This window comes from Dendrobates tinctorius, unplaced genomic scaffold (genome assembly GCF_039654945.1).
Source record: "Dendrobates tinctorius isolate UK_male_01 unplaced genomic scaffold, ASM3965494v1 ptg000011l, whole genome shotgun sequence".
In the NCBI taxonomy this organism is placed as follows: domain Eukaryota; kingdom Metazoa; phylum Chordata; class Amphibia; order Anura; family Dendrobatidae; genus Dendrobates; species Dendrobates tinctorius.
Window position 1 is genome coordinate 104,219,937 of NW_027361679.1, and position 22,321 is coordinate 104,242,257.

A 22,321-nucleotide genomic window follows, 5' to 3' on the forward strand; every position below is an offset into this window, starting at 1 on the left:
GGAAAGTGCTTGAGAAAATCGCGGCAAAATCGCGCGATTTCTGGGGAGTCCGGTTTTCACTGTGCGTTTTAAAACGCTACGTGGGCCCATAGCCTTAATGTGTTGCATGGATTTATGTCTTATTACATCAATTAAGGAATTTGCTCCTCAGACCTTCTGGGGTCATCACAAAACAGAACCAGACCGCACTCAGAGGGCAATAAAACCTTCACACTGCTTATCTATGAACTGCTCCAATATTTATACTTATCCCTCTCCCATAATGACTATTCCGCGTCACGTCACTTGTCTTATCTATTGCATTATTTCTGTGCTGTCTTGTGTATAAAAGTTATTCTTCAGATTTTGTATTAGTAAGTGCCTGATGAAGAGACCTGAGTAGTCTCGAAAGCTTGCAATATGTTACCATCTTTTCAGTTAGCCATTAAAAGGTATCAACCACTGAGGACTCTCAATTCTAAATATTCTTCTATATTGTCTTTAAGAATACCAAATAGGCCCGTGGCCGACTTCCATATCACCAAATGAGCTGGGAAATACCTGGCACATATACAATCACTGCAGAATACGGCGGAGGGGACTGGAGGACATTTGTGCTTAAATTTGAGACGTTTAAAAGAGATTAATCGGTCGCAAACCTTGTCCACAATGGTGACCATAAAAACGCTAACACATAAAACAGGCGTTAATAAGGGCGCAAATTAAAAATAGCGCGCAAAAAGAAAACAGGCGAAAACAACATAAACTTCGCAGGAAAAAAAAAAAGGTGCAGATGCAATAAGTCAGCCCCGAAAGGCCCACTTTCTAGGGCTATGTGCAGCACACTGGGCTGACAGACTCCCTTTAGGTACAACAGGATGTAAACGCAACTGTGTGGGAGGAGGGAGCGCAGCTCGAGGTCCCTGGAGACCTGGGCAGCCATCTTAAATCCGTTCTCTGAGGAAAGCTAATTATTCCGTTTAGCGCTTCACCCTAACGTCGGGGATATAGTGCAGGCGCCCAGGAAATCCCCTCACTGCCGGGACTTAGCATTACTATGTGATAAGGGCCCCGAAAAGGAAGCCACCTGCCCCTAGCACACACTAGAAGCACAATGACGGCCTCAAGACGAGTATCAGCGGCGAAAGTCAGCCACTAAACTGCGGCCTTAGGCTTTGAGCATGCGCAGGAGAGAAGCACGCAGGGCGAAGTAATCCCCCCCCCCACGATTTGACCCGTCGCATGTCAGTCATTCCTTTCTCCGCTTCCTATTGGTTCATTGTGAAGGGGGGCGGCGGAGCGCTCTCACGGTGACGGTAAAACATATACAAGTTCGTCGTGCTATTCTTCGTATCCCTTCGCATGAGGCGAGAGGAGAAATAGTCCACGTCTCCCGCCCTCTGTTGCCTCGGGCTGGGGGCAGTACACGGACAGCGAAGTGTGAGTACCGCTTGTTTCGGGGTGTCACCTTGTACATAACAGGAAACGGAGTCCGAGGAGGGACTGCTAAATAAAGGGGGCCGTGTGTTTCCGACAGGGGTTGTTGTGAGGGCATGCCCACGGGACGCGAGTGGGGTTAGAAGCACGGTCCCACAATAGCGGTGTGCACAATACAGAGGGATTATTGGTGGCCCGAGCGGGAGGTTGGGAGCAGACGGAGTGGAGTGGGGGAGGGGAGCCTTCCACGGGGGGAGGTGGGGACTGCTGCCTCTCCCCTCCCCCTCTTTCTTACGCTCTCGTTACATTGTAGCACTAGAAGTAGTTACAGTTGCCGTCTCCTAGTCTGGAAACAGACATCTGGATCCCCCGCCCCCTGAGAATCCAGTCTGGAAGGGGCAGTCACTTGCGGGACCCCCGAAGTCTTCCCAACTCCATCGCTGCCCCTTTTGTTTTTCTGTGGACTCCGTGTGTCCTGCCTCTCGTGGGGGCTGCCTTCTTCCTCGCCTGCTCCATGAACTCGTCCTGGAGGTGACTGACTGTGTAGAGGTAAATCTGCTGTGTGTGCCTCCATTGTGTCCAGATCGGCCACTTGGACCCCGCGGCCTTAGTAGCGATCACCCTTTTCCTAATGCGGATCCCAAGTAAATCCACTCTCCGCTGAGAAGTGGGCGACGAACCCGTAAAGTTTTCCAGCTCCAGACGCGATCCCCGGCTGTGGCAGTGTGTTCTGCGTTGTAGGAGCTTTGTCGTTTTTCCTTCCTGCCATCCGACCCTACATCTGGTTGTTTTATACGGTAGTTTCCATGTGTACTTAGGGTGCGCAAACGGAACGCTTTGCGTGGTGGGTTTTGCTTCCCTAAGACGCATGGCAGGGGTGTAATGGTGGATGAGAACCTTTTGTCCATAAGGAATTGGTTCTTCCTGAGTGAGTTTGGCAGGCTCAGTTTGTTGAAGGAGGGGAGGGATGAGAGGGAGGTGGTGGTTGTATAGAGGAGGGGGTGTCTTTCTGTGAGCTACAGAAACATCTGCTATGTGTTAACTGGGTAGAACAGGGACTCAGAGCGTTCATCTTGACAGAAAAAAAAAGAAACTTCTGCATGTGAAATATTGAGTAGATTTGTAGTCCATGTAACTCTTGCTCCGTTACATTGCACCCATATCTAGCTGGGGGCTTCATATTTGGTCTCCCCGACGGTGGCTTTGTCTTCGTACGTTGTAGATTACACACAAGGCTAAGCTAATCAATGTGTTCAGAAGGTGAAGCGTTAAGGATGAGGCCTGCACACTTGTGGGTTGTATACTGTACTTACCAGACGGCTTTTTACAGCTTTCAGATTTAAACAAAAGCGCATATGAAACTTTAGAATTTTTGGCCTGGGGGAATTAGAAGTTTCTGGGGGTCCTGGCTTGGAAGCCACAGCTGTGTGACACATGTATCAAGACAAACTTTAGCGAATACACCTAGCTTGGAGCGTGTATTTTTTTTTTTTGTAAGGCTTTGTTCACACGAGCATACACATTAGCGGTTCAATCTAACACCATAACATGCTCAGAACCAAAATGTAGTCCTAAGGCTGGGTTCACATGAGCATATTTTACGGCCCGTCTACAGACCACAATTCCCATATCGGCCTCTGTTCTCATGATTCAAACTGACAGCCTGACAGCCTGAGGGTTTGAGGGTGTAAGTTGGGGTCGGGAGACCCACATCCGGGCGTTGCAGTCTGTATGGGCTGTAAAATATGCTCATGTGGATATGAACCTGCCCTCAGGACTACATTTTTGTTCTATTTGATCATGTTAATGTGTCATTTGTTTATAGATTTTTTTTTTTTTTTTCCCTTACTTTATATACAGGCAACCAGCTAATGTGTTTGTGGATAGGCTCCAACTTTCCCTTGACAAACATTGTGACGAGAAATTTGGGAAGTTGACTTTCAACAAATGAGATCCTTTTGTTCCTAGAGAAGATACAAGTCTATCAAAGGTATCTGGCAACCTGTTGGCCAAAGAAGAACTTAACTGTCTGGTATCTAATGTAAATGGTCAGCCTTGGAAGACTTGGTTCTAGGTTGGGCATGTTGAGCTTCAATGCTTGATGTTTTTGTTTCCTGGGGAGATAAGCTACTGCCACTGTGCTTGACAGCAGCTACCTTCCCATTGAGAACAGATGTAGTTAAATGAGCATGCCTGCCTTTGGGGTAAGCGTAGGCCAAACAAGATAGTTTGGCCATCAGCTTTTAAGGGTATGATCCTATGATATCAGGAGTGGTGTTTACTGTTGCTGATATCGCTGCGAAAAAGGTGTGGAGGAGTCGGACATTTTGTCCTTTGTATTGCAAAGGGTGATATTGGCACTGACATCTGCAGAATAAGTTGACTTGATCAGCTCTTGTCATTTTACAGTGCAAATGTGTTTTGCTGGCACTATGAAACGCAGCAGAAACTCCACTGCGCTTTCTCAACATGGGAATGTACTCTTAAAGTGTGTGGAGTGTTTTGAGATGTCTTAGAATTTCCCCGGAGTAGAGAATTATCTAAAATAGCTAAGCATTACTTGCCCCTTGAATCCAACGCAACAATTTCCAAGGGCCCTACCAGTGTTGGTTGGTAGTGATAATGTCCTGTACATCAGTCACCTGGCTTCTGCAGTCAAGAATCAGAGGCCAGTAGTCAGATGACAGTGTCATCACTTCTGGTACGGTGGTGACCAAGGGGTTTGTGATTGTTCTCTACTCCTGAACAAGTTTAAAAAACAAAAACAGGAAAGCTTCTTTTCAATTCACTTCAGTAAAATTGTGGTGGTTTCCTGATTTCAGGTCCATAATTCCATCTGAAATAGTTCTCCTAGATATATTAGGTCTCCTAGACTCTTGTCATTAGCAGTGCAACATTGAAGAAACATTACTTGAGTTTCAGACGTGACATTATAAGTCTACCTGCCTGGCAATGTGTTCATCATGTTTCTTTTGGATCATGTCTAGAAATGTTTGTTGCTAATCAAACTTTATACAGTTTTAGATTGTGCTCTGTTTCTATTCTGAATAGTTTGTTTCGTTAGGTTTCAATTTTTATAGACCGCAAACAAGTGTAGTCTGAAGAGGTTTTCTTCTCTACCAAACAAAAACATGAAGCCCTATATAAACATTGTGGACTCACTTAGAAGTTATGGGATTCTTCAGGGTTCCTCACTTTTCATTACCACTAATAATGGAACATACATGAACACTTGGGCTTACCCAGTAGTGCCAGAAGTGTGGATATGTTACCAATGTTCTCCTTTATTTGTGTAGCATTTAGTCTGGTTACAAGGAAGCCACAAATGGCGAACATTTGGAATTTATTGGCTGATCCTTGATGTATCTCCAGAACAAATGTGAACATGACATAGGTGTAGCAATTTTACATCAGAGGAATTGATAGAAATATGACAGACAATAAAAATGAGCATTGACGAATTAGATAAACTAAAAATAGCTAGTAAGCACTTAAAAGGACTTAAAATCTAAAGCTAATGGAATACAATCATTTGTCTAGTGATCCAGTATGTGCAATTGGGGGAATATAAAAGTACACATTAGATGACCAAACGATGCTTTGGCCGACAGTCGTTTCTTCCATACACAGGAGTGATCATTGGGCCAAGCACTTGTGAGAGAGCCAATGACTGATATGTGCCAGCAGCTTATCTCCAGTGGAACAATGCAATCATCAACCTGAAATCTGACATGCCCGATCAACATCTCTTAGCCGGCGCCACCCAAACACATTGTTGAGGTTGGCTGACAGTCTTAACGTTTATGGGTGGCCTTAAATGACACCACATTACTTAGGCCATGCCAGTATATATGCTAACATGCATGTAAATTGTATGGCAATACAACAATCATATCAAGTTAAAGGGGTCGTCTGTGTAAAAGGTAAAGAAAAATGCTCCTGATGGGTTGAAAAAGAAAACTAAACATAACATTCTCTGGTTTGCTGTTTGTTTTTCTGTACTTTATGTGCTACAGTAGTGATCTACCAACATTATCCACTATACCCAATGCTGATAAGTGAAATGGTCAAAGGCCTGATTCATCAAAGCTTTTACATCAGTATTCTGGCATAAAAAGCCTTGTAAAGTTGCATAAGGCTAGTTTCACATTTGTGTTTAAGGCCACAGCGGCGGCCTGCGCATGGCCGCCACTAAGCCCCGCCCCCTGCCGTGCTTCCGCCGGTAGCTCCGCCTACGGGCGCCTGACGCTGCATGCGTCCTGCGTCCCCTATCTTTAGCACTGGGGATGCAGGCCGTGCGCAGGTATGCGTTTGGTGGCGCATGCGTCCTTTTGACGCTGCGCCGACTGCACCAAATTGCAACAGGTTGCGTTTGGCGCTGGTCGGCGCAGCGTCAAAAGGACGCATGCGCTGCCAAACGCATACCTGCGTCCCCAGTGCTAAAGATAGGGGACGCATACAGCATCATGCGCCTGTAGGCGGAGCTACTGGTGGAGGCACGGCAGGGGGTGGGGCTTAGCGGCGGCTGTGCGCAGGCTGCCGCTGCGGCCTTAAACTCAAATGTGAAACTAGCCTAACTTTGACACAACTGGAGGCCGCACTGAAATCGTGCAACTTTTGGTTCTCCCACGTCATTTTCATTCAGCTCCTACAAAGTGGGCAGAGCTGAGACTGGGTCGTGGCAACCACCGCTCTTCTAAAAGTCATGACAAGTGGCGGTCTTCACTACCCCACACATCTTGGTCCAGCAAATACTGGAGTAGGATTTATGAGATGTATGCCATTCGTTCTGCGCTCCTGATTCATGAATATGCATATGCCTCTATGAATCAGGAGCGTCTGACTCCAGCATATCTTTGTCAAGACCAGCGTGAACAACGTCTTAATGAATTGGGCCTAAAGAGTTTAGTCTAGACAGTGTAAAGGAAGTGAAGGCCTGGAGATGGTATTGAGCAATATTGAGAGAGATAATTTGAATATGTTCGGCTGAGTCCCTGAAGCACGCCTACCACTAGAACCCCAATTATAATATTGAACATGGGTGTCCCATGCCTATCTGCTTAGATCATAAGCAAGAGGATGGGAACAGTGAATTGGTCACACATGCCATGAGTTCAGAGACTTCCCCCGCACACACACTTTAATTCTGTATCCGTGCTTCTACCATCCAGAAGATATATATCCATAAGTAAGTAATATGACTGAGTAGAGTATAAAGGGGTACCTTGGGGCATAACTTCCATGTCTAGAAGGAAGAGAAGCAAAGTAAGTCTTGAATATGCATGTCTACCATTGATATGAAATTGATAATTCATCACTACGAAATAAGAGTTGTGTTAATGTGTAGCTTAAATTATTTGCAGGTAAGACTGGAAATCCTCAATTTTAGGGGTCACTCACACAGCCGTCATTTTTCTCATGCAAGAGAATCAGGCTGATTATGCTAATGACACTCGGCTCAAGCTGTCAATGTGCTCCGAGTGTCTACTTACTATGATCGGATTCTCGTACATGAGAGAATAGTATCACAGGTGCGGAGGAGATGGAGAACTTAATTTCTCCATGTTCTCCTTTGTCTTTGTGTCCGTGGTACTCGGACTGCGCTCAAATGACATCTATATGCAGTCGGATGTTTAATGCGCACCCATAGAGTTGTATGGGTGCGCGTGATCCGATTGTCGGATGCACTCGCAACATTCTACAGTTGTTTTCTCATGCCGAATTAGCATCAGAAAAAAATCGCAGATCAGCACTGCTTGATTGTAGGACATTAGGCCCAGTGCTATCCGCTAAAACATCCTATAGCACTCGTCCGAGTTATACGCTAGTGTGAGCGAGCCCTAAATTTGAGCATGCTAAGAAGTTTTATTTTTTAAATTGTGAATTGGTCTTGAAGAGGTTTTTTGGGAATTTATATTAAATGTGGGTAGAGCCCTGACACCCCCACTAGTCAGCGGTTTCAAATGGAGCACCACTTTCCCTTTATTTACCAGGCAAAATTCTGCACATTTTGTAGCACTTGTGCCTGGTATTGCAGATCAATCCAGAAGAATAGGCTATGCAAAAAAGTCATGAAAACTGATTTGACTTTAATTTGTAGCAGCCTAATTCTTAATTGTAAAACAAAGGAAATTTCTGTAAAATGTGCGTAATGGCTTACGGTTTTGTTTTTGTTTTTTGCCCCCTCCATCACTAATTTTTCTGGGGCCTCTATTTGGTCCTGCTGACCATATAGCCATAGGTGTGTACCTATATGTCTATACTGTTGCATAAACTTCTATCTTAGGCTGCTGTAAGAATAGTTTTGCTCCATTCAGTGCAGTTGTAGCTAATTGATCCCTGCCCAAAGGCCCTTCTGATCAGAACATTGCTTATTTGACTACATTTTAAGAAATGATTATAAAATAAAATGTTTTCATGGATATCCAGCACAACTTTAATTTCAGTGTGTTTAGGGGGAGATTGGCAAAATTTTTCTTTCACTAAAGTCCAGGCATGGAGCTTGGGTTCCCCTCCCGAATGTTTATAAAGAGCCCAACTATGTACCTGAAAATTGTCACTTTTTCTGTTTTAAAATATCTGAGATCCAGCTGTTATCTAGGAGAACATAACTTTAGTTCTATATTAATGGAAATGCATTAGGCTATGTTCACGTTGCGTTTTAGGCTACTGTGAGAGGTGCCGTCTGGGCTTATGTCTGAATCCCTGAAAACGAGATTCGGATGTTTGTGCTGATGGGGCCACAGACTGTAATGATGCAGGGGGAGTCACTGTTCTCTGCTGGACACAATTTTCAGCAGTATCTGCCTATTTCTGGAGGGCACTAAAACACAATTGACCACGTTCTGGTGCCCGCCTAAAATAGGCAGATACTGCTGAAAATTGTGTTCAACAGAGCACACAGTGTGACTCTCCCTGCATCATAATAGTCAAGCCAATGGCCCCATCAGCACAAACATCCCAATCCTGTTTCCAAGGCTTCAGATGTAAGCCCAGGCAAAACCACTGACTGCAGTCCAAAACACAATGCCTTAAGGCCCCTTTACATTTAGCGATGCACCAGCGATCCCGACCATGATACGACCCGGTCAGGATCGCTGGTGCATCGCTAAATGGTCGCTAGTGAGCTGCCAAACAGACAGATCTCACCAGTGACGCAGCAGCGGTCGGACTTACCTCTCAGACGCAGCAATGATGTCTTCTTCCGCCCGCGTCCATGTCTCGCTCGACAACGAGAAATGGACCAGGCCGATCTCGCGCGATCAGCGATAGCCAGCGGGGAGCCGGTCGGAGGTGAGTGTCACATGTAGCTGCTGCGTCACAAAATCGGTGACGCTTTAGCGATATCGCTGTGTGTAAAGGGCCCTTTAGAGTGATGAAAGTAATGTGAAGCCTATGCTCGCTAAATGTTTGGTCAATACCTCCAACCAAAAATACAATAAAGGTTACTGCAATGCTTCCGTATGTTGCTATAGGGAGGGAAAAGTCCAATAGAGTGTCTATTTTAAACATGTTTCTGGTTTTTAAGGATAATTACCAAAATTTAGCTAGTACGTGGACTATTCTATGTTTTGTGAAATTAGGTTGAAGGCTGCCTATCCATGGAGTGACTTGCAAGAGTCAAGATGACTTTGTAGACAATAAGAAAGATATAATTTTATAAAATAGAAATTGATGTAAAACACTGCACTCAGAAGTATGCAGAAATGATGAAATTTCTTCACAATCCCAAAGATCCAGAATAATGTATGATGTTTCTGTTCTATCCCTGGACCTTCATCAGAAGCGCTATCACAAAGGGATGGAAGACACGCTTTCTATAGTTCTAGCAGCAGCTTATCTTTATACTCTGCACAATCCGTCCCATTGTGATGAAGGTCCAGGTATAGGACAAACTTCATATAATATTCTAGATCTTTTGGATTGTGAAGAAAACTCATCATTTCTGCATACTTCTCATAGCTGAGTTTTACATCAATTTGCTATTATGGATTGCTACCCTTGGGCACCCGCTCACATTTACTTAGTGCTGTAAACTACTATTACATAATTTTCGACGTTTAGGCTATGTGCACACATGCGAAAATGCTGTGGGAATTTCCGCAATATTTCTGCAACTCCCACCGCGGGTAAAACGCATGCGAATTCGCATGCATTTTTCCTGCAAAAAACAAGCGTTTTGCAAGTGTTTTTCGCTTGCGCATTCCAAGCGATTTCAAGCATCGCATGGAAATGTGATTGACAGGTTGGTCACACTAATCAAGTATAGCGCTCGACCAACTTTTTACTATTGATATTGCCTAAGCAGCATCAATAGTAAAAAGATATGTTAACAATAATTTTAAAAATTTGAAAATTGTGATATTCTCACCTTCCGGTGACCCCCGCAGCCTTCCCGATCCTCACGATGCTCCCAGAAACTCCCGTTTCCAGCGATGCCTTGCGACAATGACCCCAGATGACGTAGCACCTTGCGAGACTGCTGCATCATCATAGGTCATTGTCGCAAGGCATCACTGGGACCGGAAGATGGTGGCAGCGTGGTGAGAGGTGGGAAGGACTCCGGGGGCCACCGGAAGGTGAGAATATCACAATTTTTTATTTTAATTTTTTTTTTTTTTAACAGCTATGGTACCCAGTGCCTGGAGGAGAGTCTCCTCTCCTTCAGACCCTGGGTACCATCCGCACATGATTTGCTTACTTCCACATGGTGGGCATAGCCACATGCGGAAAGTAAGTGGATCAGTGCAATCCTATGAGTGAAGAATCGCCATGATTCCTCAAAATGAACATGCTGCGTATTTTTCCGTGATGCGATTCTGCCGCGGAAAAATCCGCAGCATTAGCACAGCATGCGCCGAATGCCATTGAATACAATGGGTTGCGTAAGCGTTTTTGCGGTGAAAAAACACGGGAAAGCACATATAATCCGCAACGTCTGCACATAGCCTTAAAGACTGGTTTTTGCATCCTTGGCTTAGCATTGTTTGTGCGAGTCTTTGTAAAGAGATGTGATACCTATAACATACATGATGCTTGTTTTGGGACTGAAGAGTTATATTAGTGTTCGTTTTATCCCCATCACTTTTGTTTATGGTCGGAAAATATGGTTGTCGGGTGATGAGCACACTCATTGCTACATTAGGTGCCTGTTTACGGTTCCTTATTGACTGAACCAACACGCTGCCTCATGTCCACCCACAGTCCAAACTCATGATGGTAGGGAATTTAGATTGTGAGACCCAATTGGTGCAGTGATGTTGATGTGTATGAAGTGGAATTGGTGCTGTATAAGTAAAATAAATCCTGAAACTGATTAGACTGACCCACCAAAATGTCGATCTGTTAAGAGATGGCTGCTAAGATTCTACGTACATGGGAGGAGGATGGTGCTCTGTCTCTAGCTCCTCCTGTGTGTGTGTGTGTGTATATATGTGTATGTGTGTGTGTGTGTGTGCGTGTATATATATAGATAGATCTATCTATCTATCTCATCAGTAGCCGTCACCATCTCCTGTGTCAGTAACGGGAAAGTGTCTTCACTGAATACAGATTTTACATCAGAATTTAAAATTTTGATCATGTCCGATCAATTCTGGCAGAGAAAGAAGCAGATTTCTTTGACAAATATATTACAAAGTTGCTTATTTTCATGTGTACTATTGAATTATGAAATTTAAATGATGGTTACTCTTTAATATTGCAAATTAGAATTTTTTTAATGAGACTTGTATATACATTAACTGCACAGCTTTGGATGTAGTTAGGAGTATTCAGGCACATGTTCTATGAAAAGTAAAGGGAACCTGTCAACTATCTTGGCCTCCTAATTTGCCACCATATCTATACTGCACCCATTTATACATTCTGGTAATCTCCTTTTTATGCCTTAGCAATTGCTCTAGAATTGTAAAATCAAGCTTCAATCCACAGAATAGTGAGGTGTAGTCCGGTGGGATGTGTCTGCTCTTTGCAGATCTTCCGCATGGCCTTAATATTCTTCCTCTCTGGGCACGCGCAGTGTGCTAGTGTGCTAGTGAAGCTGGGGAGAGTACACCTGGCTTTATGGCACATCCCCAGGGAGACTGACTATCGCACGTGATTTGCAAAGAGCTAACAGGGATGTTGTTTTTGCCAAGGCTGTGGAGTCGAAGTCGTGGAGTCGGAGATAGTTTTGGTTGGAGTTGGTAGAAATGTTCCGACTCCAGCTTTAAAAAAAAAAATGTATTAATATTTCATAATTGAACTTTCATATGAATTTTATAAATGTTACTCAAATATATATGTTCTATCAAACTATGAACAACGGTGATGAGCAGTTCTGCTGGAGATAGAGACATTTCTAAAGGCCCCGTCTCACTAAGCAATCTCGGTAGTGAGATCGCTGCTGAGTCACAACTTTTGTGACGTAACAGCGATCTCACCAGCGAGATCGCTGTGTGTGACAGCGATCAGCGAGCGGCCCCCCTGCCGGTATCGCTGATCGCTGCAAGAAACCTCTGGACATTTCTTTGGTCGCTGATCTCCCGCTGGCCAGCACGCATCGCTGTGTGTGACAGCGGGAGACCAGCGATCAGGTGTAAAAAAAAATAATAAAAAAAAAATAAATATAGTTATTCTCACCTTCCGACGTCCCGTTCAGCCATCCTGCCTCTCCACGCTCCGGTCCCAGTGATCCTTTGCATGAATGACCGCGAGACTTTGTTATCCCGCGAGACCGTGACATCTCGCGGTCATTCGTGCAAAGGATCACTGGGACTGGAGCGTGGAGAGGCGGGTGGGCTGAACGGGACGTCGGAAGGTGAGAATAACTATGTTTTTTATTTTGATACTATTTTCTACAGCGATGGCAAGCGATGCCGGGCGCTCGGCATCGCTGTGCTGATCGCTGGTGAAGCTGTCTGTGTGACAGCTCACCAGCGATCACATAGCGACTTACCAGCGATCCTGACACCTTCATATCGGTGTCGGGATCGCTGGTGAGTCGCTTAGTGTGACCGGGGCCTTTACTTCTTGTGTGTCACTGTTCTCCACTGCCCTTATCTAATCTTATACTTGGTTAACCTCATGCTGCCCCAACCCCCCTACTTACAATGTATGAAACTGAAAGTGAAAATGTGTTGCAAATTCTTAGTAGTAAAGCTCCTCCTCTAGACTAGATCATACTAGGTGTGCGTCTTCCAAGCATCTCACAGCTGCCTGCTACTCAGAAGAGGAAGACTGTAAGAAGTATTATCCTTTCAACAAACTTTGCATCAGTTAACTGTGAGTACATGAGGAATAATAACAGTATTACTGACCACTATATCAGTTGTACGACCTGGCAATAATTTTGTACAATTGTTTTTAGGAAAAACAATTGTCATTTGGATTGTGAATGCAGAATTAAAAACCTGACAATGTCAAAGAAGCATCACATTAAATCAGCTGTATTTGAACATTTCACCATCACTCAAGATAGAAAACATTATGTCTGTCAGTGTATGACAAATGATCCAGACGAAAACAAATGCTGTGAAGCCAAGATGAGTGCATATTCAGGCAAAGATAAAAATGCTCCTACCAGAGCTTCTAATCTAAAGAGACATTTACAGCGCTTTCATCCAGAAGTACTGAAAGCAGTGGATGAGAAAGACTGCATCCAAACCAATGAACCAGTGCCCAGCTCTTCCAGCCAAACAAAGGAGCAGAGAACTTTGCAGCCATCAGTTGCAAGATATTTTGTCAGTGACAAAGTTACTGTGACAATGACAGTAGATACATTTAAAAAACGGATCATAGAGCTTGTTGTAAAGGATAGTGTGCCTATTTCATTATTTTCACGACCAGCTTTTATGTGTCTGAATGGGGAAATGGCCCGCAAGCTTGGTGTTTCTCTGGAGAGAGAGAGTATTAGAAAATTAGTAATCGAAGAAGCTTTTAAACAAAAGGAAGAACTTAAAAAAAACTCTCAAGGGACGCTTTCTGTTTCTTAAAATGGATGCCTGCACACGTCACAGAGTGAACTATTTTGCCATCAATGTCCGATTTGTTTGTGACAAAAATGAAATAGTTACCAAGACATTGGCAGTAAAAGACACCAAAGCTCATCACACCAGTGAGTTTCTCCAGGTCTTGATGGAAAGGGTTCTGCAAGACTATGAACTTAAAAAAGAGCAAGTTCTTTCTGTCGTAACTGACAATGCTTCAAATATGATAAGTACTATTAAGCTAATGAATGAGAGTAATGATGGTGACCAGCAGCTAGAAGAACATTCTGGGTCCACAGACACAGAAATGTTTGAAATAGAGGAACACAGTATTGTAACTGAGGAGCAAACTGAAGTTGCTTCAGATGAACAGCAACATGATAGTTTAGATGATCTTGTTGAAACTGTGTCAATATGTTCTTTCATTCATCACATGCGCTGTGTTGTGCATACGCTACAGCTGGCTATAAGAGACAGTCTGCAAGAAGGACATGCTGCGGCACTGATTGGCAAGGTGAGAAAATTGGCTACTGTTGCCAGAACCCCTAAAGTTGACTCAATTTTGAAGAGACGTGCTGGAAAAGGGGCAATTATTGATCAAGCTACACGATGGGGCAGTACTTACTTAATGATTCAGCGCTTGGTTGAACTGAAAACCTTTCTTGTAGACATGGCTAACCCTCAACTGACGCTAAATGAAAGTCAGTGGAATCAGGCGACTGAGCTGGAAAAATTGCTAGAGCACCCATTTACAGTGACTAAAAAATTACAAGCAGAGGACTTAACTCCAGGTATTTTCTTAAAGGAGTGGAAGAACCTGATGTTTTGCCTGTCCCAAAGAGGAGGGTTAATTGCAAGTGGCATTGCTACATTAATGAAACGGAGAGAGGAGCTACTATTACAAAATAACATTCTTTTGGCAGCTGTTTATGTAGACCCAATGCATCGGATTCTTCTAGAAAGGATGAAAGGGTTGCAGAACAGTCAGGAGGAACAAGAAGAATTTGGTCGTCCTGCCACATCTTCACCCTCATCATCAACTGATGAAGAATTTAATTTCGAAAAATATTTGGATCACAAGGACCGTGCAAAGCGTTCCCGCATAGAAGAAGAGTCATCCCCATCAAGGAACACAGCCAGTACATTTCAGCAGAATTTTTCATGTGCACTAAAAGAAATTGAGAAATTTGACCGTTCATCAAAAATAACAGTGCAACAAGCGATTCCTCTGTATCCTGACATTGTCAGAGATGTTGCCCGAGTGGTTACTGCTTTGCCACCAACACAAGTTAGTGTAGAGAGGTTGTTCTCTGCTCTCAAAATAATTAGATCAGATTTGAGGGCATCCATGAAGGAGGATCTGACAGAGGCAATACTTTTTCTGAGGACAAATTTATAGATTTCTTCTTAATAACTGCATAAGTGTTTATTGCATATTTACTTAACTTTTATAAACTTTTCTAAACTGTATTTGCTATATTCTAATAAATGTAGTTTTTGCTCTAAGTGGTCTGATTACTTATATGATGGTGAGAAACTGAATGAGCACGATGTTTAATATTTTACAACAGTAAATTTGTTGTTATGAATTGGCCATTTATGAAGGAGCCGGAGTCGGAGCCTGATAAAATCCAGGAGTCGGAGTCGCAACTGTGGCTTACCGACTCCACAGCCCTGGTTTTTGCAAACCATGTCACTTACGTGGGGGCATGCTTACGAGATGGGTGATAGAATTAGTCTGGAGGAATCAGTGCCCACCTGGAAGAGTCTGCCAATTTTCATAGCACAGGCTTGAATAAAATTAGATTTTGTAATTGTAGAACAATTGCGAAGGTATGAGAAGAGAAATGGGGTTCGGAAGAGACATGGTGATAGAGTGGGGGGGTGCTAGAGCAATTGATCAGTTCACTTAAAGGCTGTGTGCACACGCTGCGGATTAGGTGCGGATTCATCCGCGCGGATTTTGTAAAATCCGCAGGTGAAACCGCAGGTCAAAATACCTGTGGTTTTACCTGCGGATTGCTCTGCGGTTTTGCCCTGCGGTTTTTCATTTCCTCAATGGAGGAGATGGCAAACCGCAGGAGAATCCGCAGAAAGAATTGACATGTCAATTCTTTCTGCGGATTGAAAACCGCAGATAATCCGCGCGGAAAATTCCGCACCGTCTGCACTGCAGTTTTTGATTCCCATAGGGAATCATGGTACTGTACACCGCAGCAGAAACTGCTGCGGGTCCGCAGCGGCCAAAACCGCTGCGGAACCGCAGCAAAATCCGCAGCGTGTGCACACAGCCAAATGGTGGACTCCCTTTCCAAGTGAGCCCAATGTAACAATGTCTAGCACTGCTTCAATGTATAGCTCAGAGCTGAATATATTCCTTGAGCGGACTTGTTTTTATCAGAATATACACAACCACCCTATCTTATTGGTTTAGTGCAAAAATTACTGCAATGAGTCTTCCTCTTAATGAACTTGGCCCGTTCCTTTGACCGTATGACACAATGAGAAATTGTGAACTGGAGTATATCTATGCTGTCATTTATGCCACATATTCTGTGTAAACTATAGCATATCTATAGCTGACTTTGTCTACTGCTCTACTTTCTGTTAGGCTGCATCAGCTTTTCAAAGAGTTGCCATACGAATGCTAAATTTTAGGTACAACTGAAGATGGTGCCAAATTTTCATTATTTTTTCTTATTATAATCAAATCTGTTCATAACAATGCCCCTTGCAAACCTTTTGGCCTATGTAAGCGATAATAATTAGTGAATGAACATTTGTAGGAAACTTGTTTCCGATTATCATTTTGTCTAAACAGGCCTGCAACCACCTGATGAACTAGGCAAATGCTTATTCTGTCAGGTGCAGTGATCCCCGAAAACTATTTTTCTGTGCGTGCATACGAGCCAGTGTAAACGGGAGCTGTGTTGCTGTGTTGGGACAGGGTGGCCATATTATGAATCCTTCTGTCCCCTTCAGTGTTTTGCTGGCCTGTGTAAATGCACATAGCTGAGCTATGGTTATTTAATGGTCTAAGTGGACCATTTAGCTGTATTATTGGCATAATCCATGAAGAACGATCCCGTGCCATCTTAAACTCTGAAATGCATTCCTTTACTAATATGCTCCTTCGTACAGGGATGCCAAATACAAAGGAAGTTTTTAAAAAAAAAAAAAAAAAAATGAATGCCACCAATCTGCCCTTTTGATAAATGTGAATGGCTGGCTTTAAACTAAATGACATAAGTGTGATGTTGGTTATACCAGATAGTATTGGCAAGGACGTGCAACATTCTTTTTGGACTGAGTACCTACTGACTTCCTCAACAGCAAAAGTCAGTGGCTGGAAGGATTGGGCAGATCATGGCTGAGCTTTGTTCTCAGGGCAGAGAAGCTACCTCATGTATATGGCTAGCCTAAGGGTCTGCCCCCAGCTGTTAAACAACTGCCAGTCTGCTCTGTACAAGCCAACTAGCGGTCAATTTCTGGATTGCTTAGATAGGCCGACCTAAACTGTGTACGCCGAACGACCAGTGACTCAGTCTGAACGCGGAGAATACAATCTGCTGCGGATAGTGATGACTCAAGTGTTTTGCTCATTCGTATATTTTTTTCTGGCTTGTTTAGCTGGGCATATAATCAGGAACAAACGCTCCTATGAACTGTTGTCACGATTTTTGGCCTGTCTGAGTGGGCCTGGAGAGTGCCTTTTGCATGTACAGATAAGACCATTTCCTGTCCAGTCATGTCTAATGTTATGTGTGACTAATGAATTCAGTTGGAATCTACTAGTAAGCTGATCTGAAATGCTTAAAAAATCTACCTACCAATCACAATAATTTCATTGTTTACACATATATGTATAGGCTAGGGCCACTTCACATTTTCTTCATCTGTCTACCAAAATATTTGTGTACCTGGCCAGCTGAGACCAATTTCATTATCTGCTCAGAAATAAGCTGGAATTGAAAATGTCCGGCCCATCTGGAGCAGGTTGCCCCTTCTTCCCCATGGGTCTGAGATCTTCACACTATCTCTTACTGCTTAGCCTTTGTCTGAAGTCTTGCATTTGCTAAATTTTTCCTGCTATAAGATTAGTAATGTTGTTTTTCCATTTCTATATTAGGGTACCCTATTTTTAAAACTGGATGAGTATGAATTCACAGCAGAGAATGGCAGTGGGCACAGACAAGGAATTAAGTGACCTTCTGGATTTTAGCATGGTAAGCAGTTAAATATAAAACTGATGTGTTCTCTTGCTCTCCATCTCTTTTCAGTACAGGGGATAGTAATAAAACATTAGGATTTGTATGCAAATGGAAACAATGTTTCTTTGGTTACGCTTGTAGTTTTCTGTCAAACATGCATCCGTTTTGTAATTGCTGTCCCCATCCACTTATTTCTTGATCTAGAATAATATGAATTTAGCATGCATATATAGTTTTATACCTCTTATATTTGTGTTCTGTTCACACCTTTGTTTTCAATTCTGTTTTTCTGTCCGTACTTAACATTGAGAGGAATGGAATTGGTTTTATCTTTTCCACACTATCAATTGCACTTAAATGTTAGATACAAACTGAAGCAGAAAGGCCCCTTTGACTTTAATATGGTCAGGCTTATTTCAGTCTTGTGTCCCATTTTTTTTTATTTATTTTAATGGACCAAAAAGTGCAGCAAAAATTTTCGAGTCCCCCGCACCTGCATATTTCACATCTGTTCGACAGCCGCAACACATGAAGGCATATCCAGTTGGTTAGGCAATCCGCTTCATGTGTTGCGGTTGTCGAACAGCCGAGAGATATGCAGGCACAGGGACTTGAAAATATTTTTCGAGCACCCTGAAGACCCTGAGTTAGCACCTGAGCATGCTCTGAAAGCACCTTATCCAAGCACGGTCGCTCATCACTATTTATTAGGCCTTTCTGCTTCAGTTTGCTTCCATTTTGTAGATCTCGTGTCAAAAAATGGATATGTCTCTGTTCCTAAAATGGAACATAAACCACAGATGTGAGAGAAGCCTCATTATATGCATGAGTTGCTGGCTTGTCATTGATGTCATAATCGACTGCTATGGTAATTTTCACATAATGCCAATATTGGGTGCGTTTTTCAGCAGAATCGAGTGTCCTGGTTACTGCAGTTTTTTTCAACTTCTCCCTTTTGTCTGATCTGGTATTACTTATGGCAATCTAATATGCTACAGCCTTAAGAGACGTGAATGTACTACTTTATGCAGCCTTTGTATTAAATGGACTGTCGGCACAGACTGACTGTTCAAGCCAAGTACAGGTGCTCGGTGCATCCAGTTATTTACATACACCCCATCCCTTCTTTGACAGCTTTTGCTTCAGAGAGCCAGAGAAGGGCAGAAATGGATGGAAAACAAGCAGGTTGGAGGGTTTATATAAATGATTGGCCCCACCATGGGGCAATGAGTGCTGTACCTGGTTTAAATCATCCTTTGCTGGCAATCCCTTTCAGTTCTCTTGTTTTCATGGCCAGTATTTAGTTGCGCTGGTTCATCATGACGCCTTTTACGCGGCTCTTAACATCTGAAAACAAAAATTCCTCATTCTCCACGATTGTCTGTATGTGTTCATATAAAACTCTGCATGAGGCTTTTTAAATTGAGCAATGCCCGATGTTCAAAGCTTTTAGGTTTATAACGACTAGAAAGGAAGAGATTCAGCTGTGATGGTTGGTGTAAGGGTTGCGTTTTTTTATTTATTTTTTATTAATACAATAGGACCCTATGGTGCAGTATGACTATATAGTTGAGGTGAAGTACTATTCCACTCATCTGGTCAAAATCACTTCTTTGCTATGGTTAAAATCTCTATTTCCTGGAGCATAGCTGTACGTCAGCGTATTACAAGTGCTGCATACGTTCTTAATGCTGCTCTTGCAATTATGAATTAGTTTTACTAAACTAAATGCTATTTCAGTGCATATAATGCCCATCTGAGACTCCATGCCCAACTATAGACGAAGCATGATAAAAACACAAACTACATGGTAGTAAAAGCACACATTGATAACTGTTTGTTCCAAACAGCAAAACCAATGCCAGTAGGGCGACATTAGTCAGAGGTTTATGACCAGGAAGTGTTTAATTCAGAACATGTGCCAGAAGTTGTACCTATTAAAGTTTAGGTGCTCTTCATAAGTACAATTTTTTTTTTACATGTCTTGTTTCTAAAAAAGCTCAGGGTATGTGCACATGCTGCGGATTCGCAGACATTGTACAGTACAATGTAAGCCAATGGGATTTCAAATCCGCAGTGCACGTGCTGCGGATTTGCTGCAGTATTAAATCCGCAGCATGTCAATTCTTTCTGCGGATTCTGCAGCGGTTTGACACCTGTTCCATTGTCCAGGTGTCAATCCGCAGGGGAAAACCGCTGGCAAATCCGCAGGAAAACCGCAGGTCACTTTACCTGCATATCTGCGCGGAAAGATCCACAGGTGAATGCAGCGTGTGCACTCACCCTTACAAATACTGATGTAAAATAGTGAATGTGGCATAATAGTGTGATTTTTGCAGAGTTGTGCTTTATCACGGATTGTTCCTGATCATTATTTGACTTAAATTCCACAAATATGCGAAATCAAAGTCTGGATTGTGCTTCTTGAAATGTGTTTGGATGGACTACAAGGACTGTAGCTAAAAAAAAAAACAACAACCCTGTTTATAGGAAATGCCAAAAGCTTTGTAATTCAGTGGCATCGATTTTTTTTTTTTTTTTTTTTTTTTTTTTTTTTTTTTGTGGTAATCATGTGCTAGTAAAGGTGTATTTACAAAGGCTGGTTTTCTGAGGAGTATTGCATTGCTGTGTAGGGTTGAGCCTTCCAGAGCTGGTGTTTCTTTGCATAATTGAACTTTAGAAATATTTAGATTTTGGTCTACTGATTTGTGCGTTTCATAGTTCTTCACCTTTAAAATAAGACTTCTGTCCAATTGAGTTCAACCTATAACCTAACCTTGATCCAGGGGAAGGTAAATGCCAAATGTCCCCTATTAAGGCCAAAATTCCTTCCCAACTCCACACACAAAATTCGGACTACGGCAGTTAACTGACTCAATGCCTCATGACAGAATCTAGCACCCATAATTTGTAAAATTTATAGAAAAGCATCCCAGGCCCTACTTGAACGATTTGTAGTGAATCGCCCATTAGAGCATCATAGTCTCACTGCTTTTACAGTAAAGAATCTGCATCTGCGATTTTGATTAAACCTTCTTTCCACTAGATGTAGAGGATGCCCCCTTGTCACTATCGCAGCCTGGGTGTAAAAAGATCATTAGAAAGATCTCTGTTCTACTGTTCTGTCATATATTTGTACATTATAAGATCACCCCTAAGCCTTTGTTTCTCCAAAAGCAAATAACCCCAGATTTGGTAACCTGTCTTAGTATTGCAGATCACCCATTCCCTTAATAACCTCGGTTGCTCTTCCCTGCACCCTCTTTAGTTCAGTTATGACCATCGCTGGAGACCAAAACTGAGCACAGTATTCTAAGTGTGGCCGCTCTAGTGACGAGGGAAATCCTTGGTAAACAATAAGAAAAATGCCTGGCACTCACATCTAGGGTATGTACACAGTGTCTTTTTCAGTCAGATTCCATCTGGAACCTGCCCGAAAAAATCGCTAGTAAGGACTGTAAAAAAGAATTAACATATACACTGCAATGTCAAAATAACTTGCTGTGCATAGGTTCAGCCTTTTGTAACTTCTTTTAACTGCTTCATTAAAAATAAAGGGGGAAAAAAATTCCCCTCCACCCACAGCCTTTCAGCGATACTGTACAGATGACTAAGGGGTACTTCACACATAGTGAGATCGCTGAAACGTCACAGGTTTTGTGACGCAACAGTGACCTCGCCAGCGATCTCTCTACATGTGACACATAGCGGCGACTGGCCCCCCGCTGCGATATCGCTGATTGTGCTCGAGTGTCCTAGGCCATTTTTTGATCGTTTGTGTCCTGCTGGCCAGCATGCATCGCTGTGTTTAACGCCATAACGACGAGCGACCTCGTTGGCGATTCAGGGACGCAGGAGTGATTTTGCTTTGTCTTTTCAACGCCCCCCTCAGCTCTGATTGGTGGTCTCAAATTAGGATCTTTGTAGCGTTTCCTTTTATAGGTCAGCTATCAATTATATGCAATCATAACATTTAACATGTACAATTATAATAATCGCGTGTCCCCGTGTCAGTGACTGTGGATCCACGCATATATAGCGCACTAACGACTCGGACAAGGACGCTGAAGCAAACCGCGTAGTGATAGCGCAGAAGTGGCCACCAATCGGAGCAGAGGGACGTCGAAAAGGCAACGCTGAAGCACGCCTAGCAAGGTCAGAGTCGTCAGAATAGCTGCTGTGTGGCAAGGTCCCAACGACCGCCGAGGTCGTTATACGGATCGCTAAATTGTTGCTGTGTCGTTGAGTAGATCTGTCTGTTTGGCAGCTTACTAGCGACCATGTAGCAACGCACCAGCGATCCTTACCAGGTTGTATCGCTGTCGGGATCACTGGTGCGTCACTATGTGAAACGGGACCCTTAGGCTGTGGACTGGCCAAGGCGCGTCATTTTACTCATTGAGATATGTATTATCTGCAAAATAATAAGCAGTGATATATACGAAGCGTACGTGCAGTCTGCATGTTATAGGTGCCGGTGTGCCAGCAATGCTTTTTCTGAACAATAGTTGTCTTTTTAGCCATTTTGCAGTAGCATTGCTGCTGGTGTTTTTTTTAATTAACTTAATTTGTCTTTTAGCCTCTGTATGACATTGAAATAAGAGCAAAATGAGTTAATGATGTTGGTAAACCAGAAATTACCGCAGCCGAAAAGGAAGTGTGCAGATTATAATCTTTTATGTAAAGGCTACCTCCTGAGCTGCACTTTACCAACAACTATGCGGC

The 22,321-nt window shown here is 43.1% G+C and overlaps 1 protein-coding gene across 8 annotated transcripts in view; it reads left to right on the plus strand.

Annotated features, from left to right (window-relative positions):
* The first annotated feature begins 1,128 nt into the window (after nt 1-1,128).
* TCF3 (transcription factor 3) overlaps nt 1,129-22,321 on the plus strand; it is a 161,396-nt gene continuing 140,203 nt past the window's right edge. The window contains exons 1-3 of one of the 8 annotated variants that reach the window (XM_073545695.1): nt 1,169-1,419; nt 3,277-3,406; nt 17,515-17,611. In XM_073545695.1, the coding sequence (XP_073401796.1) occupies nt 17,537-17,611 (75 nt within the window). In that variant the 5' untranslated portion in view covers nt 1,169-1,419; nt 3,277-3,406; nt 17,515-17,536. Of the gene's footprint in view, nt 1,420-1,487; nt 1,966-3,276; nt 3,407-17,514; nt 17,612-22,321 lie in introns of those variants that run through there. The other 7 variants (XM_073545714.1, XM_073545752.1, XM_073545724.1 and 4 more) reach the window with 7 other exon arrangements.